This window comes from Xenopus tropicalis, chromosome 8 (genome assembly GCF_000004195.4).
Source record: "Xenopus tropicalis strain Nigerian chromosome 8, UCB_Xtro_10.0, whole genome shotgun sequence".
Lineage (NCBI taxonomy): Eukaryota > Metazoa > Chordata > Amphibia > Anura > Pipidae > Xenopus > Xenopus tropicalis.
In genome coordinates, this window is record NC_030684.2 from 143,437,126 (window position 1) to 143,464,798 (window position 27,673).

At 51.5% G+C, this 27,673-nt stretch overlaps 1 protein-coding gene across 6 annotated transcripts; it reads right to left on the minus strand.

Annotated features, from left to right (window-relative positions):
* Nucleotides 1-622: 622 nt before the first annotated feature.
* Nucleotides 623-27,596, minus strand: ubap2l (ubiquitin associated protein 2 like). 6 transcript variants are annotated; one of them, XM_031891087.1, is made up of 30 exons: nt 27,509-27,596; nt 22,239-22,362; nt 22,077-22,154; nt 21,441-21,551; nt 21,177-21,345; nt 20,954-21,049; nt 20,707-20,752; nt 19,856-19,962; nt 18,217-18,234; nt 16,627-16,679; nt 15,012-15,097; nt 14,755-14,932; nt 14,262-14,457; nt 12,915-13,177; nt 12,177-12,349; nt 11,720-11,924; nt 11,457-11,511; nt 10,690-10,858; nt 10,187-10,253; nt 9,757-9,946; nt 9,438-9,526; nt 8,572-8,625; nt 8,407-8,488; nt 8,079-8,296; nt 5,981-6,086; nt 4,772-4,888; nt 4,315-4,382; nt 3,654-3,851; nt 2,684-2,731; nt 623-1,178 (listed from the first exon to the last, which is right to left on the minus strand). In XM_031891087.1, exons 2-30 carry the CDS (start codon nt 22,320-22,322, stop codon nt 1,083-1,085), a joined length of 3,420 nt encoding a protein of 1,139 aa, XP_031746947.1. In that variant the 5' UTR covers nt 22,323-22,362; nt 27,509-27,596; the 3' UTR covers nt 623-1,082. The 6 variants fall into 6 exon arrangements, with proteins under 6 accessions (XP_031746947.1, XP_031746946.1, XP_031746945.1 ...); XM_031891086.1 differs by having other exon boundaries at nt 2,684-2,692; nt 18,175-18,234; XM_031891085.1 differs by having other exon boundaries at nt 18,175-18,234.
* Nucleotides 27,597-27,673: the final 77 nt, after the last annotated feature.

Below are 27,673 nucleotides of genomic sequence, written 5' to 3' on the forward strand. Positions count from 1 at the left end.
CCCACCTACCCCTTACGTTGAAATGTTTTTCCCCTTTACCTGGTTGACCCACCACTTCTGGTCCATGGCAACATCACTTGCGGGCCAGGTGTAAACCCATTGCCGGTACAGTAGGCAGGGTTGGCCAATCAGGACCTGTGCAGGACTCCTTCATCCCAAATCAGCTCCAAACATTGTTTTATGCGCCAGTAGATGTTTAAATAATGCATTGAATCCGGTTCTGGCTTTGCCCCAATCCCAAGCAGAGATAGGCACCCAAGGCCATACTACATGGCTGGGAGTCTATCTGCCCACCTCCCCACCTCAAATTTGAAAATGAAAATTGGGGTCTGTAATTGGTATTCAACTAAACCTTTGCCTAGTGACTTCACTAGACCAATCCTTTTCCTCTATGGGACATTCGCTCATCCGTCGGGCAGCCAATGGCCAATGGCTTTGGGCATGGAACAGAGTATCTGAAGAAGGAGCATCATGTGGTTTTAAATTTATGTAAAAAAAAAAAAAAAAGACGGCATTTGTACACATAACATACAAAAACATTAGTGCTCGAGAGTCGGCGGTTACGGGGGCAGAACTGGACTTGTCTGGTGGCTGCGGAGGGTCAAAAAGGAATCCAAGTCTGTACAGAAATGCAGCTGTGTTTTTCCTTTTATATATACAAGACATTTATCCATTAAATTTAGAACACAGTACAAAAAAAACCACGTCAACTAATTAATCATACAATGGAGGTTTCATAGCAATCCATTCTAAGTATACAGAGAGCGCTCGCGGGAGAGGGGCAGGTCCTTTCCCCTCTCTTACCTCTGCAAAAAGAGGTAATAAAAAGGAGAAAAAAAAATATATAAATGAAAAAAAAAAACAAAAAAAAAATAAAGACCATCCCTCCCCTAAAATTGCAAACATTTCATTATCAGACTGCAGAAAAATGTGGAGAAAAAATACAAATTCTATATTACATATAAGAGGGGGGGGATGGAGAGAGGTGCTGGGACGGGGGGGGGAGAGGGGGGAGATGGCGGACTCTGTGCTGCTCCTCTTGCCTCTGTCCAGCAAACGGTGTTGGGGAGCAGGGCCGGCCGCTAGTTGCTCCCCCAGCTGTAGCTGCTGTAGGCCGATTTGCTGGCTTGGGATTTCTGCGTCATGGAGGCACCCTGGTTCCGCTGTCCGGCGCCGCTCTGCGGAGAAATCATTAAAAGCTTCGGGTCAGCAGAGCCAGAGAGGCGCGGCCCAGCTCGTCCTACCGGCCCAAACCTACATAGCAACGCCAACTTCAATGCTAATGGTGATAAGGTGCAACATTCACTTGACTTCCCAGCAGCCCTTGCAGTCCAGTTCCTGCTTCATTCACATTGTATCAACCTCCCCAACACTGATCAGCTGTGCCCGAGGTATCTGGGTAGGTACAGAGTTGCCCCCACTGGGATGGGAATATTCTAATTTGCCATAAAGGAGCTAGCTGAAACTGACCCTTGCAGCAGTCACATGACTAGCAGTCTCTATGTGCCAAGAGCAACCACAGTGCAGAAAAGGAGCATAAGTGCCCCCCCTGGGAATCCTGAATCCCTATCTATGCTATTTGGCATGGCTAGAGGGGTTCATTTCAGACATTTGACCCCCGCCCCCAGAAGGAATCAAACCATCCAACAAAGAAAATGCAAAAATGCCACCCAACCTACCTACATGACCACAGGAAGGAGAGCAGCCATAGTGCAGAAAAGAAAGGAGCCCCCCCCAGGGAATCCTGAATCCCATTGATGCTTTTTGGCATGGCTGGAGGGGTTCATTTCTGACATCTGACCACCCCCAGAAGGAATCAAACCGTACAAAGAAAATGCAAAAATGCCATGGGTTCCACCCAACCTACCTATATGGCCACAGGAAGGAGAGCAGCCATAGTGCAGAAAAGAAAAAAGCATAAGTGCCCCCCTGGGAATCCAACAAAGAAAATGCAAAAATGCCCCACCCGACCTACCTATATGGCCACAGGAAGGAGAGCAGCCATAGTGCAGAAAAGAAAGAAGCATCAGTGCCCCCCAGGGAATCCTGAATCCCTATTGATGCTTTTTGGCATGGCTGGAGGGGTTCATTTCTGACATTTGACCCCCCAGAAGGAATCAAACCGTACAAAGAAAATGCAAAAATGCCCCACCTGACCTACCTATATGGCCACAGGAAGGAGAGCAGCCATAGTGCAGAAAAGAAAGGAGCATCAGTGCCCCCAGGGAATCCTGAATCCCTATTGATGCTTTTTGGCATGGCTGGAGGGGTTCATTTCTGACATTTGACCCCCCTAGAAGGAATCAAACCGTCAAAGAACAAAGAAAATGCAAAAATGCCCCACCCAACCTACCTATATGACCACAGGAAGGAGAGCAGCCATAGTGCTCAGGAACCAGAATGAAATCTCTACCAGGAGAAGACAGGACTTACCCTTTAAAATCATGAATGTTACAATGTGGAATGAAGCAGAAATGGCAGGAAGTCTCCTAGTAACACGTGTGGAAGGTGCCCAGCACCACACTAACATGGTAACCACCATAGCAACCCCGTGGCACCGCAGTGAGTGTGAGGTAAAAAGGACATGTGACAGACAGGGGCGCAGGTCTCCGTGACTACTAGAGGCTCCGCCCCCTGAGCTCTCCACCCTGTGCCGGTGTAGCAGTGCCGTATTGGCTTTTACCTGATCATCCTGCAGCAGGTGGTAACACAAAATCTGCAAATAGGGCAGCTGGTGCAAAGTGTCCGGATATGCAAAATAAAGGGACAGACATTTAGCATGGGAGGGGCACCGGGATAAAGTGCGCCAAGCCCACGGGTGCACCACGTCCACAGGCCACTGTGCCAGACACGGGGGCAAAGATTATATTCCCAATATATCATGAAGGCATTTCCTCCCTATTCTCTCACCATGGACTGTGCGGGGTTACAGGAAGTCTGAGCTCAGACTCTACCAATACCAAGATTGGGGGGGTTCTAATGTCACCTCTGAAACGAAAAGCTAAAGCTACTAAACTCCATGGATTCCATGAAATACTTTGATAGAGGAGGGATATGGAACTGGATCGCTACCAGCACCACACTGCATCTACCCCTTGATCAATGAGCCCGTTTGCCCGGGGGGTGACATATACATCCACTAGATATCTCTCTCTATATATCTATCTCCCTATCTCTCATCTATCTACCTCCCTCCCTATCTCTCATCTATCTACCTCCCTCCCTATCTAAAACTATCTATATCTCTCGCTCTCTCTCCCTATCTATCTCCCTATCTATCTCCCTATCTATCTATCTATCTCCCTATCTATCTATCTATCTATCTCCCTATCTATCTATCTATCTATCTATCTCCCTATCTATCTCCCTATCTATCTATCTCCCTATCTATCTATCTCCCTATCTATCTATCTCCCTATCTATCTATCTCCCTATCTATCTATCTCCCTATCTATCTATCTCCCTATCTATCTATCTCCCTATCTATCTCTCATATATAGATATATATCTATATCTGATGATATCTATCTTTGTACCATATAAACGATGCTCCCCCCTGCAGTGAATGAGGAACCCCCAGTGTAACCGTACTATATCCATTGGCCGGGGAGGCCGGCCCGTTTGATTTGCCCATTGTGCTGCTCCAGGTTTACCTGAGCGTCCTGCTGGAGGTGGTGGTGCAGGATCTGAGAGTGAGGCTGCTGGTGCGGAGCCAGGATGTGCATAAAGGGGGCGGGTTGGTAGGCCGCCGCCGTGGCAGGGTTGATGGGGCCCCCGCTCCCAAGGGCAGAGGGCAGGTTGAAGGATGTAGCCGGTGTGCCCGTGTGGAATCCCTGCTTCTCAAAGGATTGCTGAGGAGGCAAGAGAAGGGAAAAGTCAGTCTGGAAGCCAAGGGGGGCAAAAGTGACCAGATAGACTGCCCCTAGTGGTCATACAGTATATATATATCTGGTGACAACTGGGAACTCCTCAACCCACAGTGAGCCTGCTTCCAATGCCATCTAAATTCATATAACATGACCAACTGCAAGAATGCTACTTGCTTCCCTCTAATGTGTTTTTAAAACACTCCCCCGCCAACCAAAACCCATGTTAACCTTCTGGTTGCTATTGGCTCAGCCGGCTTTGCATCACCATAAATAAATTACCCCTTGTAAGGGAAAAGCAACGGAATTCAAACCCTATGTGTAAAAATGTCCCAGTGGGCCAAATGACTGGGCGTGGCTAATGTACCAATTAGGGGCCATTTATTCAAACGCTGTCTGTAGCCTGAGACGGATTAACGAGCCCTCTTGCCTTTCGGGAGAAACCTACCTGCGTTTTGGAGTAGACTGAGCCGGAAATGTCCGGGACTCCTGTGTTGCTAGAAGTCACCGACACACCTGGGGGGGAATATAAAATGGAGCATAAATCATACTAAAAGTGATTATAAAGTCAAACGACCCCTTTAACGAGCCACAATATGTTCCAACCCTCCCAGTATTACAGTAATATTCCCTAAGGGGGAGCAGCAGTTTATTGGTGAGAGCCACTGAGCATGACAATAGGCCCAGAGCGTGTTTAACCCAAACGCTAGAGCCAGCACCAGTGTGGCCCCTGGGCAGTACAGATGTGTGGCCCCTGACAGGGGGAGCTGCCATTGAGACATTCCCTTCCACACAAAGGGGAGGAGCGGGAAGCACAAGCAGGCGGGGAGACCAAACAGGGAGGGAAGAGCAGGGGTGGGACAAACGGACCTGGAGCTGGAAGCAGAAAGACAGAGAGCACTTACCAGCGCCTGGTCCATTGGTGGCGACAGCAGCTTTATTCTGAGCAGCAGCAGAAGCCCCACTAAATGCACCCTTACAGAAATCCCCCACGCCGGAAACCTGGCCCATGTCATCAAAGCCTGCGAACAGACACAGCAAGGGACACTCACTCACCCACACGTGCTGCCAACAGCCACCCAGGCACGCCTCCATGCCAACAGTAGCCACTCCCACCCACAAGCAAGGCACGAGGAGCCGCTCCGGAGAGCGGGAAGACAGATACAACTAGATGTGCGCAGCATGCCGGTTACATGGGAAAGCTGCAGCCATGCCGAGTGCCCGGCTCAGGAGTGGGGGGGTAGCCGGGCACCCCGGTGAGAGGGGAGAGGGTGGCGGCACACAGCTGGCCACCTGCTGCTGCTCAGGCCACCAGGGGGAGTAGGCGCTCTGTTGCAGGGAGAGGCAAAGGAATGAGGCAGATAGAGAGGGGGGAGAAAAAGACAGGCGCCAGTGTGATCAGCCAAAAGGGAGGGTTACGAGGCTCATGAGACAGAGGTTGGGAGGGAAGGGCACGGACAATACTAGCTTAGGGGTCTCCGGCAACGTTAATGCCCCCCGACAAATCTGCTGCACTACAGCTAGAAGAGAGGGATCTGGCTAATGGGGGATGCTGGGAGTTGTGCCTGACACCTGCACATTACCTGTGGCCCTGCAACATCAGGGGCCAAATATCTTGTGCTATAAACTAGAAAATGCCCCAGACCATATCCTGCCTCTTTCTAGACACCTTTCCCTAGGGATGCACCCAATCAACTATTTTCAGATTTGGACGAAGACCGAACCGTATCCTAATTTACACATGCAAATCAGGACGTGTAAGGGTTAAAGAGCACCGTGTTTATGTGACAAAGTGATTTCTACCTCTTACATTCCCTTTGTACAGCTTACTGCCCACAGATATGTAGGGGAATGGGCCCAAGATCTCTGCAGGGGGGGCGGGATAAAATAACCTTTCTGCCCCAGTGCAGGATATAAGTAACTGAAACGGCAACTGCAAAGTATCTGCCTCATTACCGAATGCATTTATACACATCATTATGGGACTCATTTTGCCAATTACTAGAGCAAAATCACATGACTCTCCACTTGACATAAATGTAAAGAATAAAACTGCAGACCAGTCTCACTTTATGGCAGAAACACCCTAACTAGGTGAATGGCGTGTCCCTTACCCGTGCTGTATCCGTGGGAGCCATAGCTGGGCGCTTGCTGGAAAGCGGCGGCTGACGTGTTTACGCCGACATTCACCCCGTGCTGTTTGGAAGAGGTAGGAGCCACCTGGGGAGAGAATGGGGGCACGTGAGTGGGACCCTGGCAAGGGCAAGAGATGGCTTAGTGCCCCCTAACCATTGCTGCCCTACAGATTGGAATCACAGGAGCCAAAATCAAATCAAAGATAATCATAGATGTCCCACCCCACCCCTTAATAAACACTGCCCAATCAAGCTCGATCTTACATCAGATGGTTATTAAACGGACAACCACATAAGCAGCAAACACTACGACAGTGGCTGGCTCATTAGGGCAAGGTACAAAGCATGTTAGCCTCAATGCGAATGCAGTGGCCACCTGGCGCATTCCGCTAGCCCAAAAGGTTAAATGGCTACAGATGCAATAGCATTGGCGTGCTACGTCCGTCATTACCGACACACAGGGAAACCCTTCGGTTCTTTGCATATTGGGGAGAGAACAAATATGAAGGGGATAATACGACAATGGCGGACCCCTGACTAGAGCATTAGGCGTTATTATTACATCCCTGAAAGTATTGGACAACATACAGTATCTAAGAAAGGGAAAGTCCAACCCAACTGAAACATCTGACCAATCAACAGAGACTTGGCACTATGGGCTATGGCCCTGCAAGACAATAAGTCAGTAGAAGGCCACTGGTAGCGAGAAGCAGAGCAAGTGGCGCCACGTTAGCAAATATGGAGGAAAGCGGAGAACAACCAGCGTAAACACCCCCCGCCCCCAACAATTGCCCCATACTAGTGGCAGAAACAGAAGACAGGCATGGATCTCACCTGAGAGAATTGTGGGACGTACCTGGAGGTCTCCCCAAGGGTAAATGAAAGTCTCTCCCGCAGGCCTGCTCCCCTGGTGTCTCTTATCAGTGTGTAGGGAATTCAGAAAGGAGATGGAGTGGGTGGGGGGGGGGGTTGGGGCTGTTTAAGTTGTGAAGTGGGGCGAGGAGGTCGACTGAAGGCTGAGAGAAGTGCAGTTGGCCATGGGCATGGTCTTCCATTGAACAAAGACAGCGGGTAGTTCTGCTCCATAATAACCTGATCATCATTCACCTCAACACCTACCTCTCTATAAGCCTTACTGACCCTTAAGCAGAGAGATATCCGGGGCAAACAGTGTGCAATCGTCAGGGGGGGTCCCTTATGCACACACCTATAAACATCAACCTAAGCGGGGGCCCTACTAACACCACTTGCTAGCAATAAGGACGGCTCAAGGAGAGCAGATCGGCCAACTTTTATTGAAAATACTTTTTATTTTGGATATTTACAATCTGGCAAAAAAAAAAATATCAACACATGTGGTACAAAGAGACAGAAGAGACGGGCGCGAGAGGCGGCGTTCTGCTGCCAGCGAGACAGTCGTTCAGTTGCCTGCACTTAGGTCAGTTCCACCTTGTTAAACGGAATACGCACGCCCCCGGCTAAACTGCAGCTTTCATATGGGGGCGACAGCTCCGTGGAGAACAGAGGGCCGGTAAATCCCACCCCCCCCCCCCCCCCCCCTTCTCAACACCAATCCAAAAGGTCCTCAGATCCTAAGAACAGGCCTGCATCTTGAAAGACGTGTCAGTCACTGACCAGTTCACGCCTGCGCACAAGCTGGTAGCGCCATTTCCTCTGGGCCACTTCCTGTAAAACCCAACTTGCCGGACAGAACTGTGGGCTTGTCCGGGGGGGGGGGGGGGGGGGGACCCATCACGCCAACATTAAACGCATTGGAACAGGTTAAGTGACCCCCACTTGGTTTCAGTTGTATCAAGGACGGGGGGGATTTGGTGCCGCACAGCTAAACGGGGGCTTATCAGCAGACAGGTAAGTACAGTTCGGGCTCAGTATAATGATTAAGGGGCAGGGATCAGGGGGTTGGCCATTACAGACTAGGAAATTCAGCAGCATTACAAACTAAGGTGCGTGAACATCTGAAGGGACGTTCCAACCATTCCCCCCCACCAACCCACAATAACCCCCCCACCAAGAACTTTCCAGCAGTCACAGGTTACTAATGGTAAGGCACACTCACTGGAAACACGGCCGGCCCGTACTGGAAAGTGCTGGGAAGGCCCGGTACGCCGGTATAGTAGGGCAAGCTGGTGTAGCTGTAGCCTGGCGGTAGAGCCGGGTTAAGGAATGTTTGTTGGGTGGTGTGGTGTCCCTGCGCCTGGCTCTGCTGGGGTTGGGCCAGTGTTGTGGCGGGAGCTGGGGACGAAGCGTCTCCGCGGCCAAACTTGGCAAGGTCACCTGCGTAGGAGAGAAGGCAACAAGGGCTCAGAAATCCTATGTGGAATGAATGTCCATGGGGGATTATGGGAAATGCAGTTCCATAAACGTAGAACAGAGTCCATGCTTACCTGAGTACGGGTTATTCGCCAGGCTCCCATCTCTGCCGGTAAGCGGAGTGCTGGGCGTGGGGAACGGGATGCTATAATAATCCTGAAACACACATTAGCTTCGTTAGGGGACAGCGATATACACGGTACTCATTAAGGGCGAGGGCTGCGCCAGTCTCTACTCACCAATGGGAACCTCGTCTGCAGCATCTGAAGGTCATCGTAACCATATACCTGCGGCTGGGAAACAAATTAAACGTAAGCACCTAGAATGCGCCCTTACTCTATTGCACTGAAACATGGAGGAAAGTGCCCCTGCCAGTACAAGCAATGGAACCTACTGGTACCTATGGTCTGACTAACCATTAGCCCTTACTCTATTGCACTGAAACATGGAGGAAAGTGCCTCTGCCAGTACAAGCAATGGAACCTACTGGTACCTATGGTCTGACCAACCATTAGCCCTTACTCTATTGCACTGAAACATGGAGGAAAGTGCCCCTGCCAGTACAAGCAATGGAACCTACTGGTACCTATGGTCTGACTAACCATTAGCCCTTACTCTATTGCACTGAAACATGGAGGAAAGTGCCTCTGCCAGTACAAGCAATGGAACCTACTGGTACCTATGGTCTGACCAACCATTAGCCCTTACTCTATTGCACTGAAACATGGAGGAAAGTGCCCCTGCCAGTACAAGCAATGGAACCTACTGGTACCTATGGTCTGACTAACCATTAGCCCTTACTCTATTGCACTGAAACATGAAGGAAAGTGCCTCTGCCAGTACAAGCAATGGAACCTACTGGTACCTATGGTCTGACCAACCATTAGCCCTTACTCTATTGCACTGAAACATGGAGGAAAGTGCCTCTGCCAGTACAAGCAATGGAACCTACTGGTACCTATGGTCTGAGTAACCAATCAGCAAGCGGGGTAGGGTAAGGCTCACACTGGCCATTCATACACAGAGGATAAAGGGAACCTGCTGTGGTTTTAATGGTCCACTAGTAAGGAGCAACTGATGGGCCATAAAATGAAATGGTACTTACAGGATAGGCGTGTAACAGACCGGGAGCCATGATGTATGGGTTTGGGAGCAGTGGAGGAACACCTGGAGGCAGATTTGGGGGAGCTTTACCTGCAAGAATAGATAGATATAGAAAAATGACTACTTATATGTGAGAAGCAAAGAAAAAAAAGTCAATTTAATATTGAGAACTCAGCAAAAAAGCCATTGGGGGTTCCAATACACAGGCAGATAAGTCTAAAGGACTCGAATCAGCAGCTTAAATCTGCCCGTGTAAGGCCGCCTTTAGGCAGAAAAAAGTCTAAGTAAAGCAAGCAAGCCTCTGGGTGGGTGGGACTTACCTGAACTGGTTGCTATGGAGCTGCGTGTGGATGGGGCTATGGTGGAGCTGCTGCTCAGGCCAAGCACAAGGTTACCCACGTTGATACTGGAGGAGGCAGGGACAGAAGGAGTAGTGGGGACTATGCTGGAGGCAGTGGAGAAGGTGGTGACAGACGAGTGCAGGCTGGTTTCCGTATCCACACTGGTATGCTGCAAGTAACAGACATATCTAACGTAAACAAGTGTTTCCCATAGGCTGAACCCCACTCAGCTCAATCTACAAAGAACCTATTCTGAAATGTCAGCTCTTGCGCTCTAGTTTCTCCTATGGGCGTGACTACGATAATGGCACGAGGAACCCCAGGAACCATAAAGGTATTCAAGTCAGCGAATGCTTAGGATTTGTTTCATACTGGGGCCCTCAGGGGCCAGGCATCGGCTTATACTCACCAAAGGCGTTGATACTGAGGTCCTTACAGAAGACGAGGTGGGTGTTTGATGTTGGGAAGATAATGTGCTACGAAAAGAAGGAAACATTGATTTGGTCAATTCATTGCACTCTGATAAATACAACCCCCCCCCCCCACCACCATATTTGCTTATGCCACGGCGACACCACCACAGGCGCTTCCAGTAGAATAGAATGAGGTCAGAAGTACAGACTGTGTGGCGCCCCCAGCAGGAGGATCAGGCACTTGGGAGACCTGATCATATCTCTGGGGGGGGCGCTGGTTACTTTTGCACACCCTATCCCCCCTTAAAGACTATGGGAAGTCAGAAAAGGTCAACTGGTGTGCGGCTTTCTGTGATATGGGCCAACTGTGACCGTACAACGCTATAGCCGGCCTGGGCCCAATGACATAGAAACTCCCAGCAGCCACAGCAAACAGATAGCTAAGAATGCTGGGACGCGTGACCCCCCCCCCCCCCCAGAGTATGGCAGTGCCACATACCTGAGAGGCGTGGGGGCACTTTGCAGATCCTCAGAGTGAGCGAGGCTACTGAGCTGTGAGGAATGGGCTCCGGCGCCGGTGAGCAGGGACGATGTAGACACCGGGTCGCTGAGGGGAACAATGGTGGGAGCAGAGGGTGAATCTGCCTTCACACTGGGCACAGAGGGAACTGGAAGAGATGATGAAATGAGAAGCATGAAGTCGCTCTGCCTGAAAGCAAGGAGCCTAAATGTGCTGTAAATACAGATTCCCAATGCAGGAAAGCTGTCGGCACCCAGCAAAATCCTCCGCCAAAGGCGCTGACAGATTACTTAGCCAGGGGCCATATTTGTTTAGCACGCGTTGTCCCCCCTTTATGGCTACGGAAAGTCAGAAAGGGTCTACTAGCGTGCACTGCCACCAACACACTATATAACTGTGTGACCAGTTGCACTGTATAAGCACAACAGCAACACTATCTTTTAGTATAATGTAATTGGTTTGCATTGTTCTTTTTCAGTTCAGCAAGCTCTCTAGTTTGACATTTCACCAGCTATCTGGTTGCTAGGGTCTTGTTTACCTTAGCAACCAGGCAGTAGATTGATCGAGAGACTGAATATAAAGATAATAAATAGAAAGTAACAATAATATCTTTTTACGCTCACACAGCAATAGTTTTTGGCTGCCGGGGTCGGTGACCCCCATTTGAAAGCTGGAAGGACGTAGAAAAAGGCAAAAACTTAAAATAAACATTTTCAAAGTTGCTAGGAATAGGACATTCTACTTACCCTCGACTGACACCGGGGCTTGCAACGTCGGAGCCTGCACTGAACTGAAGCCATTCTGCAGAGACACAATGGGGGGAGATAGAACAGTGAGTGGGGGTACCGATATCCTGAACAACTACAACAGCTGGGAGCAGGCACAATCAGACCCTAAAAGCCTACAGATACCGGCCGGACCACCCAGTGTATGCCACATTAACAGAAATAAAGGGAAAGACCACCTCTGGATACTGAGCCCCTAAAAATCGACAAGCCACACTACTCACCTTGGATTGGCTGAGGTCTTTCTGTGGGGAGGATGAGGAAGAGGAGGAGATGGGGTTGGGGTACCGCCGGGTCTGTGTGGCCCTCTGTTCGTACACTGGGCCTTGGGTGCTGCTCTGAGGTGTAAACGTTGCTGACTGTATGCTGCTGCTGCCCTGATAGGCAGACTCTGGGCTCTGATTGGCTGCGATGGTGTTGGGCGATTCACTGTGAAGGGAGGGGAAGAGTTAATGGCTGTACCTATAGAGCAGTTGGGGCTATGTGGGTGCAGATTCAAGATGAACCACCAGGTATTTCTGATGGGTCCCCTGTCAGCACCTCATTCCTGTGCCATGAAACTGTCCCCCCTTAGTGACTACTGATACAGCCAGAAAGGGTCTACTGTCATGGAATCCATTGGGGCCCCCCCCCCTTCCCATCCTTAATAGTGACTAAATAGAAATGGAGCGGCCAACTTACCTTACGGGGCTGGTATAGAGGCTGTTTTGGGACTGGCTCACAGCCACGTTGGTGGTGGGTGAAGACTCGTACTCAGGGAGGACAGGCTCAGATCCAAACAGCAAGGCCCCGAATTGCAGGTTTAGCCCAGAGATGTCAGAAGAGCCGGGCATTTCCACTGCCAGAGCAGGTATCTGTAAGCATTGAAACCAGAGACTAAGCCCGGGGCCCGAGACTAAGCCCGGGGCCCGAGACTAAGCCCGGGGCCCGAGACTAAGCCCGGGGCCCGAGACTAAGCCCGGGGCCCGAGACTAAGCCCGGGGCCCGAGACTAAGCCCGGGGCCCGAGACTAAGCCCGGGGCCCGAGACTAAGCCCGGGGCCCGAGACTAAGCCCGGGGCCCGAGACTAAGCCCGGGGCCCGAGACTAAGCCCGGGGCCCGAGACTAAGCCCGGGGCCCGAGACTAAGCCCGGGGCCCGAGACTAAGCCCGGGGCCCGAGACTAAGCCCGGGGCCCGAGACTAAGCCCGGGGCCCCAGACTAAGCCCGGGGCCCCAGACTAAGCCCGGGGCCCCAGACTAAGCCCGGGGCCCCAGACTAAGCCCGGGGCCCCAGACTAAGCCCGGGGCCCCAGACTAAGCCCGGGGCCCCAGACTAAGCCCGGGGCCCCAGACTAAGCCCGGGGCCCCAGACTAAGCCCGGGGCCCCAGACTAAGCCCGGGGCCCCAGACTAAGCCATAAGCCTGAGCTGCTTGAATACCTTGGATGTTAGAGAGGCTTTCTTTTTCTGCTGCTTCATCTTCTGCTGAGCCGGCTGAGGGCTACTAGACTGGTTCTCTGAGGACACCGGGGACATCTGGGGGGCAGTGTTGCTCTTGCCATGGAGAGGGGAAGATGGACACACTGGCACAGCAGACGAAGTGCTGACCACAGGCGTCTTCTCCTGCAGATACACTTCCATCATGGTGGAGGCCTGGGGAAAGCTTTGACGCTTGCTGAACGGGTCAGATGGACTCTTCATATCTGAAGCCACACACAAAACATACACTATAATACACCCTTGTTCTGGGGATGGAACTATTAATCATAATATGTTAGAGCCCCAACAACAGCAATGGATGTGGAAATGTTGGCTCGCTGCAGGAGAATCTGGCCATATGAACCGAGAATCACTCCATGCTGGGAACTACATTACTCTTGCATGCACTGTCCCCCCTTTATGGCTACTGAAACAACCAAAAAGGGTCTACTGGCATGCAGCAGTGGGATAATAGCCTCTGGGAAGGGACTGGGGCTGTGGGATAGCAGGTATAGTAGGGAGAGATGGTGCCTATAGTAGCAGTGGGGGGATAATAGCCTCTGGGAAGGGACTGGGGCTGTGGGATAGCAGGTATAGTAGGGAGAGATGGTGCCTATAGTAGCAGTGGGGGGATAATAGCCTCTGGGAAGGGACTGGTGCTGTGGGATAGCAGGTATAGTAGGGAGAGATGGTGCCTATAGTAGCAGTGGGGGGATAATAGCCTCTGGGAAGGGACTGGGGCTGTGGGATAGCAGGTATAGTAGGGAGAGATGGTGCCTATAGTAGCAGTGGGGGGATAATAGCCTCTGGGAAGGGACTGGGGCTGTGGGATAGCAGGTATAGTAGGGAGAGATGGTGCCTATAGTAGCAAGTGGGGGGATAATAACCTCTGGGAAGGGACTGGGGCTGTGGGATAGCAGGTATAGTAGGGAGAGATGGTGCCTATAGTAGCAGTGGGGGGATAATAGCCTCTGGGAAGGGACTGGGGCTGTGGGATAGCAGGTATAGTAGGGAGAGATGGTGCCTATAGTAGCAGTGGGGGGATAATAGCCTCTGGAAGGACTGGGGCTGTGGGATAGCAGGTATAGTAGGGAGAGATGGTGCCTATAGTAGCAGGGGGGGGATAATAGCCTCTGGGAAGGGACTGGGGCTGTGGGATAGCAGGTATAGTAGGGAGAGATGGTGCCTATAGTAGCAGTGGGGGGATAATAGCCTCTGGGAAGGGACTGGGGCTGTGGGATAGCAGGTATAGTAGGGAGAGATGGTGCCTATAGTAGCAGTGGGGGGGATAACATAGGGGTAACTTACCGTACTGTCCAAGCGATGGGGGCTGTGATGCGGCACCAAGGTCCCAGGAGGTGTTACTGGTGGCGTCTGACTGTGAATGCTGAGCTGCCAGTTGGGCAAGTGCCTGGGCGGTTTTGAACTGCTCTAGGAACTGGGAGCCGGTAGTAGTGCCACCCTTAGGCTCGCCCTCACTGAAGCCCTTACCCAGAATGCTGACCTGGGAATAGAGGAGTTGTTACCATCTCAGAAGCACAGAATGAAGCAGCTGCCCAGTAACTACACACTAAGGCCATAAAGGGAAAGGGGCTGAATTGGGACTGTGGCTGCCACAGAGGCTCATCAGGCAAGTGAAGTGCCCAAACGCCCTGCAGGCACCCCGCTTTGCTTTCGCATACACTGTCCCCCTTAATAGCCACAGACAGAGACAAGAAGGGTCAACTGGTATGCAGGCCCAATGTGAGTGCAGGTTCTGTATGAGAGTGTGAGGCAATACCATCGGAGCAGCCAGACATACCATGGTGTGATGGGAGAAGCTGCTCCCGGGGCTGGCCTGTGAGATGGGGTTCTGTTTGGAGTTGCTGAATACCAAAGGTCCGGCCTGGGACATCGCCGTGTTCTGATTGGAGTCAAGGCCGGACGTCTCATTCTCTAAAGATGTCGGGCTCTTCCCAAGCAACACGGCCAGGTCGATCCTGCACAGAAGCAGCAGCAGCAGTGTCAGCGTTACCCGCGTCCCCGCGCTTGTGCCGCAGCTACAGGGCAGGTACTTACCTCTGGCCTGCCGTGATGGTCACGTTCTCCGAAGGGGGAGGCACCGAGGATACGCTGGAAGCCGTGAAAATCTTGGTTTCTGAGAGCTGGGGGCGAGAAAAGAGACAGTTAAGTTACTATGTTATAGAACGGCCAATTCTAAGCAACTTTTCAATTGGTCTTCATTATTTAAAGCTTATAGTTTTTATCTATTCACTGACCCCCACAGCCAAACCCTATTGCTCTGTGAGGCTCCAGTTTTATTGTTATTGTTACTTTTTATTCCTTATCTTTCTATTCAGCCCCTCCCCTATTCATATACCCGCCTCTCGTTCAAACAGCTCCCTGGTTGCTAAGGTAATTTGAGCCCTAGCAACAGTATATCTGCCCCCGGCAGCCAAACCCTATTGCTCTGTGAGGCTCCAGTTTTATTGTTATTGTTACTTTTTATTCCTTATCTTTCTATTCAGGCCCCTCCCCTATTCATATACCCGCCTCTCATTTCAACTGCTCCATGGTTGCTAAGGTAATTTGGACCCTAGCAACCAAATAGCTGCTGAAACTCCAAACTGCAGAGCTGCTGAAGAAAAAGTAAACTAAAAAACTACAAATAAAGCTGAACAACTGCAAATTGTCTCCGAATATTACTCTCTACATACATCATACTAAAAGTTAACTCAAAGGTGAACAACCCCTTTTAAATGGGGGTCACTGACCCCGGCAGCCAAAAACTATTGTTCCTTGATACTACAATTTTATCATTGTTACTTTTTATTCCTAATCTCTCTATTCAGGCCCCTCTCCTATTTGTGTACCAGCCTCTCATTCAAACTGCTCCTTGGTTGCTAAGGCAATGTGGACCCTAGCAACCAGATAGCTGCTGAAAAAGTGAACTAAAAAAAAAAAAAAAACTACAAATAAAGCAGAAGACCAAGTGCAAATTGTCTCAGAATATCACTCTCTACATACACATCATACTAAAAGTTAACTCAAAGGTGAACAACCCCATCACTGACCCCGGCAGCAACCAAACCCTATTGCTCTGTGAGGCTCCAGTTTTATTGTTATTAATACTTTTTATTCCTTATCTTTCTATTCTGCCCCTCCCCTATTCATATACCAGCCTCTTGTTCAAACCACTCCCAGGTTGCTAAGGTTATTGTGACACTAGCAACCAGATAAGCTGCTGAAAATCCAAACTGCAGAGCTGCTGAAGAAAAAGTGAACTAAAAAAAAAAAAACTACAAATAAAGCTGAAGACCAACTGCAAATTGTCTCAGAATATCACTCTCTACACACATCATACTAAAAGTTAACTCAAAGGTGAACAACCCCTTTTAAATGGGGGTCACTGACCCCGACAGCCAAAAACTATTGTTCCTTGATACTACAATTTTATCATTGTTACTTTTTATTCCTTATCGCTCTATCCAGCCCCTCTCCTATTCATGTACCAGCCTCTCATTCCAACTGCTCCCTGGTTGCTAAGGTAATTTGGACCCTAGCAACCAGATAGCTGCTTAAACTCCAAACGGCAGAGCTGCTGAAAAAAAAGTGAACTACAAAACTACAAATAAAGCTGAAGACCAACTGCAAATTAACTCAGAATAGAACTCTCGCCAGCACATATACCTACATCTTCATTCCAGTCCTCCGTGCCCCACTCTTCCGTAGCAGTCCTCCAAGCACCTAGCACACAGGAAGAGAGAGGAGAGGGCAATTAGAGACGGACCCCCCAGGAATGGGACAGACTGGCCAGGACCGGAGGGGTAACCAGCAGCGGCTCAGCACGCCAGGTTAGCGCTCGTCACCTGTTGTGTGATCAAAGGGAGACAGGCAGGAAGGAAAGCTCTTGGTCCCCCATGAAACGGGCACGTATAGGAACACTGGGCATCGGATTCACCCGTACGGGGGAGCTGGGAATTATGGGAATTGTAATAATGTCACTATAATGGAGTTTATCGTAGGGAGTGGCAGTGCCGGTGTTTCATGGGGAGCCAAGGGTGCAGCACCCATACCTTGATATTGTCTAGAAGTGTCACATAACATAAGTAGAGAAAAAACTTGATGTAAAGGACAATAGCCTGTCACTTAGGGGTGCCAATTGATCAGGAACCCCCAATCACTTACCTTTTAACCCTGGACTGGTGCTTCTCTATATAAACCACACCAGGTGGGATTACTACTACAGGGCAGCTGCGGCCATCTTTCCTCGGTCTCCCAGGATTCCCTTGCCCTAGCTCTTTAGAGATATTCCTTAGGCATGGGATGCCTGGAAAGCCACGGAAAGATGGCCGAGGGCCGGCCTGCAGAAAATAATTGACTTAAGGGTAAGTGATTATTCACTGGGGGTGGCTAACCAAATGGCACCCCTACTGGCTGAAGGTTTACTTGTCCTTTCCTAACAACATTTTGTAATGGGCCAGACTGCAGTCAGACGGGTGCGTGCCAACTGGATCCAAGAGCTGCCTGTTGTCCCCGTACATTCCATTAAATGGAGTTAAGTGTTAAAGCTCCAGTACTGGCACTAGGGACTTGCTCCCGCTGAAAAGCACCAGTACCGGTCAAGTTGCCACCCAAAGAAATGGAAGGGGCATTTCAACGTTAGAAGAAATATGCCCTGTGCGACCCCCCTCATTTAAACGGATCCAGTTAACAGTCGGTCTGAGTGCGGTTGGACAGAAGCCCCCATTCCCACTTACACACCCCACAACTGCAGTCACCTCTAAGGCAACATATATACACTCCTCCCTCACATGTTTGATCCACTTGTGGCCCCTAGGGGGCAGAACATGGTCGCCATGGTGCTTGCATTTAGTAGCCATGCGTACAAGCCCATAGGTACCATAGCCAGCAATTCTTGGCTGCAAGCAGATCAAACCACAAGAGGGTAATGTCTGTAGCAACACAGGCCGGAACGCGTGGCCCTAGGGCCCTGCACAGGACAGCCTGATGTGGGCCAATCAATCCCTAGGGACCAGGGAGGAACCAGCTCGGGGGCTGGGAGCCTGCGACATGAACCCACTACTCCCAACACTACCTCTCTACGCACAATGCGTTTGGCGGCTGCGGCCGGCACAGCCCTTAGTACTTCGGCAGGGAGGAGATTAGGAGACACGAGGAGCAGGAGAAACCAAAAGAAAGGTTTAATCAGGGGCAGAGTGAGCGCCTGGATATATCATACCAGGAGCAGTGGAAAATTCTCGGGGATAATTTGACCCCTCACCCCCAATGTAATCATGTCCTGAAACAAAAGGGAGAAAAAAACACAATCAGATTGAGATGAAGTTGCTGCCGGGCCCCGAAACTTCTTCCCCCAAACCCTCGATTCCCCCAAGGTAACCCTCAGTCCTCTCCCCACTCACCCCCTCCCCCCATCTTACTACTCACCCTGAGCTACCGGCTGTACTCCACCCCCTCTCTCCCCACTCACCCCCAGCTACCGGCTGTACTCCACCCCCTCTCCCCACTCACCCCCAGCTACCGGCTGTACTCCATCCCCACTCACCCAACCTACTCGCCCCGTCTCCCCACTCACCCCGACCTACTCGCCCCGTCTCCCCACTCACCCCCTCCCCCCATCTTACTACTCACCCTGAGCTACCGGCTGTACTCCACCCCCTCTCCCCACTCACCCCCAGCTACCGGCTGTACTCCATCCCCACTCACCCAACCTACTCGCCCCGTCTCCCCACTCACCCCGTCTCCCCACTCACCCCCTCCCCCCCATCTTACTACTCACCCTGAGCTACCGGCTGTAATCCACCCCCTCTCCCCACTCACCCCCAGCTACTGGCTGTACTCCATCCCCACTCACCCAACCTACTCACCCCGTCTCCCCACTCAGCCACAGCTACCGGCTGGACTCGCCCCGTCTCCCCACTGACCCACAGCTACCGGCTGAACTCGCCCCCAGCTACCGGCTGTACTCCATCCCCACTCACCCCGACCTACTTGCCCCATCTCCCCACTCCCCCCGGTCCCCCCACTCACTCTGACCTACATGCCCCGTCTCACCCACTCACTCCGACCTACTCGCCCCATCTCCCCACTAACCCCGACCTACTCGCCCCGTCTCCCCACTCACCCACAGCTACTGGCTGGACTCACCCCCTCTCCCCACCTCACCCACAGCTACTGGCTGGACTCACCCCCTCTCACCCACAGCTACCGGCTGGACTCACCCCGTCTCCCCAGTCACCCACAGCTACCGGCTGGACTCACCCCCTCTCCCCAGTCACCCACAGCTACCGGCTGGACTCACCCCCTCTCCCCAGTCACCCACAGCTACCGGCTGGACTCACCCCCTCTCCCCAGTCACCCACAGCTACCGGCTGGACTCACCCCCCTCACCCAGAGCTACCGGCTGGACTCCTTACTCAATCACTGACTGGTGCCTACAGCTTCTAACACCCCAAAGTTCTGAAGCACCCAGGCTGCACTAAAAACTCCTCCCCATAGGACTATAAGCGATAATTTCCCCCCTGCCTCCCTCATAGCCAGAGTATGAGCCTATATTTTATCTATAACCCTTAAAACCCTCGTAAATTTCTTATTTCTTTCAGTGGGAAAGATCAGTTCCACATACACTATAACCATAAGCCCAGAAGTGAGGCCCAGAACAATAAACCCTCCAGTGAGCATGACACCCGGGGCTACAGTATGGGACCCACTGGGAGAGAAGGGAAGCACACACATTATATCTATACAGCTCCACCCTGTTTGGGCTTGTCAGGAACATTATTGGGTTTATCTTCTGCTAAACGAGTTACACATTAATGGCAATTAGAGGCACATTCCTAATTCTCTGTACATTACAGGCAATGGGACAGGAGAGCAGAGAGGGGGGAGAGCAAGGAACCTACTTGTCCCGTCATCCGGTTCAAAATTAGCTGTGCTGTTCCACGTGCTGCTGTTTCCATAACTGTCCTCTGTGCTCGATGGCTCCGCATAGTCTGCCGGGTTAAACGTCCTAAAAGGCATGATGGGTAAGTGGCAATAGGGCCAACACCCCGGGCCCCTACAGCCCCATTATTATACATTTCTCTAACAGGATATTAGGATTTAACTCACCAACTTATCTGTCACCTTCCCCTGCCACCAAGTGTACCCCTGGAACTAGCAAGATTTGGGGTGAGTGCTTATTTGTGCCCTGGGTACCCCTGGAACTATAGCGGGGTGACTGTTACCCCAATGTTTCTATATATCTGTAACCTTGTTATGGGCTAAGGGGGCCCAGCCTGAAGGCCAGTTAGGGGGGGATTTGGGGTGAGTGCTTATTTGTGCCCTGGGTACCCCTGGAACTATAGCGGGGTGACTGTTACCCCAATGTTTCTATATATCTGTAACCTTGTTATGGGCTAAGGGGGCCCAGCCTGAAGGCCAGTTAGGGGGGGATTTGGGGTGAGTGCTTATTTGTGCCCTGGGTACCCCTGGAACTATAGCGGGGTGACTGTTACCCCAATGTTTCTATATATCTGTAACCTTGTTATGGGCTAAGGGGGCCCAGCCTGAAGGCCAGTTAGGGGGGGATTTGGGGTGAGTGCTTATTTGTGCCCTGGGTACCCCTGGAACTATAGCGGGGTGACTGTTACCCCAATGTTTCTATATATCTGTAACCTTGTTATGGGCTAAGGGGGCCCAGCCTGAAGGCCAGTTAGGGGGGGATTTGGGGTGAGTTGCATATGCACTTCAAGACATTTTCAGCCATACTTACCCCATACCCTGTGCAGAGAAGCGGCCACCTCTCCTTCCAGAACCCCCTGTGGGCAAGAGAAGAGATTGATGAGGGCTCTAACATGCCAACATTAAGCCAAATAATAACCCCAGCAGAGGCTTCGGGGGGGGGGGCACATGGGGCTGTTGTTGAAACTAAAGTTCCCCGTTGGCTGTCCGGGCATGCTGGGAGTTTTTAGCACAAATGGAAAGTAACAGGCCACTGCGGTGCAGCTTATTAAGGTTACCTCTGCCTCTTCCACGGCCGCGGCGCCCCCTTTCCGTGCCTCGGCCCGACGATCCCCCGCTCTTTCCTCCCTCCAAACCGTTTTCCTGCGCCCGAACTGTAAAAGACCATAAGGGGAGGAATGAAGCACCCTGGGAAGGGGTCTCTCTATACAGGTATAGAAAATTAACCCTTAAAGGTTTGATTGTTCTATATACAGACTGCATGGGGGTCTCTTTACTTACACTCTCGCCCACGGCTTCCCCCTCTACCCCTCCTTGGAGCCCCCCCGCGCCTCCGGCTGTAATCTCGCTCCCTGTCTCTGTTCTCTCGGACCTCCTCGCTGGGTTCTGTCTGTCCCGCTTCCTTCTGTCCAGAAACCCCTTTCTTCTTGCCCACCATCTCCCAGGAGTGCTAGAGAAACAGACAAGCGTTAGGCTCCCAGCCCAACTGGTTATTGCCCCGTGGAGGGCAATTAGCAACACAAACTGAAAGTGCAAGTACATTACCGTGTCTGAGTTGCCCTCTAGCAAGACATTGATGGCTCGGTTGATGTCCCCATTGCAATCATGCAGCGCAATCACACACTCGTCTTGGTTTTTGCCTGTGATGTCAATCAACTGGAAGGAAAGCAGCAGTGGTGTAAGGGCCAATCCAAGTGCAGTGCTACCCAGAGGGGCGGGACCATTGGATCCTTTCCTACGAGTCCTCACAAGGGGCCCATTATTCAGCCTGGAGGGCCACTAGTTGGGAATTGTAATAAGATGTTGGAGGAGGGGCTTAAGTTATTCCCAGCACCTCAGCTCCTAGGGGGAGGGGCTTACAATCCCTCTATTTAGGCCTCATGACCTACTTCCACAGGGTCCCCTTACCCTCAGCTCTGTCACTGAATATACTGGGGGGCATAATCACTGGGACCCCGGTGCATTCCAGGGGCAGGTGTAAGTGCTGGCAATGGCCAATAAGAATAAATGCCCTGTACATGCCCCATAGTATAGGACTATATTAAGGGTTTGCTTACCCTTTAAGATTAATAAAGCCCATTTAGCTCATTAAACTTATACATTAATAGGCAAGGGTTAGACGGAAAGTGCCCTCAGCCCCAATAGGACCAACAAACGGACCAATAGAAAGTTCCGCCTCACCTGCTTTACTTTCTCCTCGAAATCTGCATCGTTATGGTCTGAGATCATCTGTGCCAATCGGATCTGCTCTGCCGTGGCCTGAGAAGGAGACGCACAGAGATCAGCCCGAGCTGACTAACCGTAGCCGCGTCGATAGCTGGACAGGGGGAGGGGCTTACGTACCTGTGGTCTTTGCTTGTGCTGCGTCTGATTGGGTGTCTGTTCCGAGTTACCCCGGGCACGATTCGTGGCCACCGAGGTCATCATTTACAGTATATACAAATAACAGTATTTACAAAGTAGAACTCTGCGAGGGAAAGAAACAAAACGGCTCATATTTAGTATCTTATAGAATATCTTTTTCCTAACAACCTTGCATTTGGTCTTCATTTTTTATAGTTTATAGTTTTATAATTATTTGCTCTTCTTCTAAATAGCAGCTTTCAAATGGGGGGTCACTGACCCCCGGCAGCCAATAACTATTTTTCTAGTTTTATTGTTACTTTTTATTACCCATCTTTCAATTTAGGCCCCTCCTCTATTTATATCCCTGTCTCGATTTCAAAACACTGTCTGGTTGCTAAGGTAAACTGGACCCTAGCGACCAGATAGCTGCTGATATTCCACGCTGGAGAGCTGCTGAACAAAAAGGTAAACAATTCAAAAATTGCAAATAATAAAAAAATGAAGACTCTCTACAGGTAATTTAAAGGTGAACTAACCCTATAGAGGGGAAACAGACCTGTCAGCAACACAATAAACAAGAACATGTTTTTATTCTTCCCACTGGAGAGTTAATGAGCTTTGTGTAAACAACCTCCACCCTTAAGGTGGCCATACACGTGGCGATCCGACGATGTTTCGTGCGACCATCGGTCGCACGAAACATCGTAAGATCCGCCACACACCATTCAGGACTGAATCGGCAGGTAAGGAGGTAGAAACAATAGGATTTCTACCTCCTTCTGCCGATTCAGCTCTGAAGGGAGAATTTTGGTCAGGCGCCTTCTATGGCGCCCGATCAAAATTTTCAAACTTGTCCGATCGGCGAGTCGTCCGATATCGGCAGCTTCCTGCGATATCGGTCGACTCGCCGACATGCCATACACGCACCGATTATCGTACGAAACGAGGTTTCGTACGATAATATCGGTGCGTGTATGGCCACCTTTAAGGTGTCCATACACGGGCCTATAGTAGCTGCCGATATGGGTCCCTTAGACCGATTAGTCAGCTAATCGGCCCGTGTATGGGCACTACCGACGGGCCTGCCCAACCAATACCTGAAATCGGGCAGGTTAGAAAATCTAGTCAGATCGGCTCGTTAATGCAGCCCACTGACCGACTTTTCCTATGCCCGTCGTTATAATTTAATATAAAACGATCAAATTATCCTGGATTCTCCCAATATCAGCCACCCGTAGGTGGGGATATCGGGAGAAGATCCGCTCGCTTGGCGACATCGCCAAGCAAGCGGATCTGCCTGTGTATGGGGACCTTTACTCCAGCCGTGCCTTAGGTTTACAGATAAGGAGGAGTTTAGGTCGGGCAGTTCCCATGAACTAGTTATACTAACACTGGAAGCCTATAGCAGCTGAGAGAGTGTGAGTGGCCCCTGGACGCACGCTGACTATTCCCAGCTGATCCGATTGCTGAACCGGGCGGTACCATTGGCACAAGTGCCGTGCAACTGACACCGCGGTGGTGCTAAGGCGTCCGGCTATAGGAACCCGGGCAAGTGACAGGAAGTCTGATAAGGCAGAAAGGGGAAGTGGCTAGGTAACGTGGCACCGGGGGCCACGCTGCGAATATCCCCAATACACTGTTAGTAAGGGAGATAAGGGGGAAGGGGAGGGAGGTAGGGCGCCCCGACACCCAAGATAAGGATCATGTGACCTCAGGAGCCCTCTATATACTGTAAACACCCTGTTCCTCACCCCAAGCGCCCATTTTTAAAGGGCAAGTAACAGTGGGAAATGACAGTGCATCAGGAGAAGGAAAGTTACAATCACTAAGCGGGGGTGTCAAAACATTAGCACCCCCCCCCCCTCCAGTGAATGTGATCGCTTACCCCCGGCCGGTGCTCCCGTTAGGAGGAAACTGCACCGGCCCCCAAGTGATTTAGCCTTTCCTTCTCCTTTAAGGGGAGAGCAGAGATTAATTACATTCATTGGTTGGGAGAGCAAACGTGGGGTAAGTGAAGGTTGCACTTACACGGGGTTCCATAGGTCCTTCCCGACTGATAATATAAACTTTCCTCCTTAATTCTGGGCTCCTATAGGCCGATTTATACTCGAGCCAATAGAAGCACCCCCCCCCCCCCAAGCACAACATACAGGATTTAGCGGCATCTATAGCCCCGGCACCCCCAGGTATTGTTGCACTGGGGAGTGTATTTAATGCTGAGAGAACACGTAAAGGCCCAGACCATAATAACCCCTAGTTAGTGTGGCCCCCGGGAGCAAGAAGGGCCACAGACAGGAATTGACCGCCATAGGTGGGAATAGTTTGGACAATAAATATTTGCCCACATTGACGCACTGTGTAAGGTTGTGTATTTGTTACGCACACATTGCGAGGCTCCGCCCCTTTCCATACAGTGAATATATGGGGATAAATCAAGGAGCAGCCTGTATAAAAGGGCAAATACAGAGCAAAATGGCCCATTCCAGTTACACCTTACTCTAAACCTTAGGCTGCACTGGCCACTCTCTAGCAGGAGGGCCCCCCCAGCAACCCTATATAATGCCCCCCCAGCCTGCTACTGCCCCCTGTATGCCCGCGCCTACCATATCCTACAGGCAGCCTGCCCAGTGACTGTGCCATGGCTACTATCTGTAGTCTGCGGCCACCACCACTGCTTATCAGCTATGCCCTATCCTTTGTGTCCACACCCCCCCTTATAAACTGCATATACCCCCCCCGACCACGATACCAGCAAGCCCACCCCATTACTCCCACAGCACCCCCCCGTGTAATACCTTCTACTCTGCATAAAGAACAATATTGGCTTAATACACCCTAATAACCGACTCTTCTGTCACCCCCATTCTTCCACTGGTAACCTCCATAATTACCCCTTAACCCCTGTTCAAATCTAGACCTGGTACACATCCAGAACCTCAAGAACCCTGCGCCAAACAACTTTTTAAAAAATAAAAACATAATAACCTAATCAAGTTTTATTCAACCACCACTTAGCCCATAACAAGGTTACAGATATATAGAAACATTGGGGTAACAGTCACCCCGCTATAGTTCCAGGGGTACCCAGGGCACAAATAAGCACTCACCCCAAATCCCCCCCTAACTGGCCTTCAGGCTGGGCCCCCTTAGCCCATAACAAGGTTACAGATATATAGAAACATTGGGGTAACAGTCACCCCGCTATAGTTCCAGGGGTACCCAGGGCACAAATAAGCACTCACCCCAAATCCCCCCCTAACTGGCCTTCAGGCTGGGCCCCCTTAGCCCATAACAAGGTTACAGATATATAGAAACATTGGGGTAACAGTCACCCCGCTATAGTTCCAGGGGTACCCAGGGCACAAATAAGCACTCACCCCAAATCCCCCCCTAACTGGCCTTCAGGCTGGGCCCCCTTAGCCCATAACAAGGTTACAGATATATAGAAACATTGGGGTAACAGTCACCCCGCTATAGTTCCAGGGGTACCCAGGGCACAAATAAGCACTCACCCCAAATCCCCCCCTAACTGGCCTTCAGGCTGGGCCCCCTTAGCCCATAACAAGGTTACAGATATATAGAAACATTGGGGTAACAGTCACCCCGCTATAGTTCCAGGGGTACCCAGGGCACAAATAAGCACTCACCCCAAATCCCCCCTAACTGGCCTTCAGGCTGGGCCCCCTTAGCCCATAACAAGGTTACAGATACATAGAAACATTGGGGTAACAGTCACCCCGCTATAGTTCCAGGGGTACCCAGGGCACAAATAAGCACTCACCCCAAATCCCCCCCTAACTGGCCTTCAGGCTGGGCCCCCTTAGCCCATAACAAGGTTACAGATATATAGAAACATTGGGGTAACAGTCACCCCGCTATAGTTCCAGGGGTACCCAGGGCACAAATAAGCACTCACCCCAAATCCCCCCCCTAACTGGCCTTCAGGCTGGGCCCCCTTAGCCCATAACAAGGTTACAGATATATAGAAACATTGGGGTAACAGTCACCCTGCTATAGTTCCAGGGGTACCCAGGGCACAAATAAGCACTCACCCCAAATCCCCCCCTAACTGGCCTTCAGGCTGGGCCCCCTTAGCCCATAACAAGGTTACAGATATATAGAAACATTGGGGTAACAGTCACCCCGCTATAGTTCCAGGGGTACCCAGGGCACAAATAAGCACTCACCCCAAATCCCCCCCTAACTGGCCTTCAGGCTGGGCCCCCTTAGCCCATAACAAGGTTACAGATATATAGAAACATTGGGGTAACAGTCACCCCGCTATAGTTCCAGGGGTACCCAGGGCACAAATAAGCACCCCAAATCCCCCCCTAACTGGCCCTCAGGCTGGGCCCCCTTAGCCCATAACAAGGTTACATATAGAAACATTGGGGTAACAGGGGGCCCCCCAGCCCATAAGAAGGCTACAGAGCCAATTAATAGCTTTACCCCAGGAAGGGGTCAGGTCAGAGCGAGTCGGGCTAGCCAGGGGGACACAGTAGGGGGAACCCAGTAGGGGGGAACCCAGTAGGGGGGGGAACCCAGTAGGGGGGGGAACCCAGTAGGGGGGGGAACACAGTAGGGGGGGGAACACAGTAGGGGGGGGAACACAGTAGGGGGGGGAACACAGTAGGAGGGGGAACACAGTAGGGGGGGGAAAACAGTAGGAGGGGGAACACAGTAGGGGGGGAACACAGTAGGGGGGGAACACAGTAGGGGGGGAACACAGTAGGGGGGAACACAGTAGGGGGGGGGAACACAGTAGGGGGGGGGAACACAGTAGGGGGGGGGAACACAGTAGGGGGGGACACAGTAGGGGGGGACACAGTAGGGGGGGACACAGTAGGCCCATATCCCCATGTGGCTGTTCCCCCATAAGAAGGCAATGACCCCGCTGTGGCTGAGCAATGAATTGGGGGTTGATGCAGGTTTGGGGTTCGGATCGCCCCGATCCCGGGAGTAACCAGCCCCCCTGCCCCCCCAGACACAAAGGAAACACACACTCCCTTCCCCCGAACACTAAGAATGAAGCCCTGGGACTTGCCCGGTATCCGCCCCTAGTAGATGCCGATGGAGGCGGCATGGCCTTCTACTCGAGCCCGGGGCTTGGATCAGCCCGCTAGGCCGCAGCGAGCACCAAGAGCGGGAGGCCCCTAGAGGCTTCCCTACACCCCTAGCGAGTATTTCTCCCCCATCCCAGGACTCTCCCGCCCTTTCCGCCATGACTTCCCGCTGCCTGAATCCCGGGAGCCGAGCTCCGTCCTTACCTGCGGCTCCTCCGCTCTGCCACCACGTGACCTGCCCTAGCGCACCGCCCCCGCTCACGTACGCTCGCCGGCCCGACGTCATTCCGTCCGCGCATGCGTTCCACGACTTTCGCGTTCCAAGTCTCTTTACGGCGCTGATTGGCTGTTCCTGCGTCCTCTGCTGTT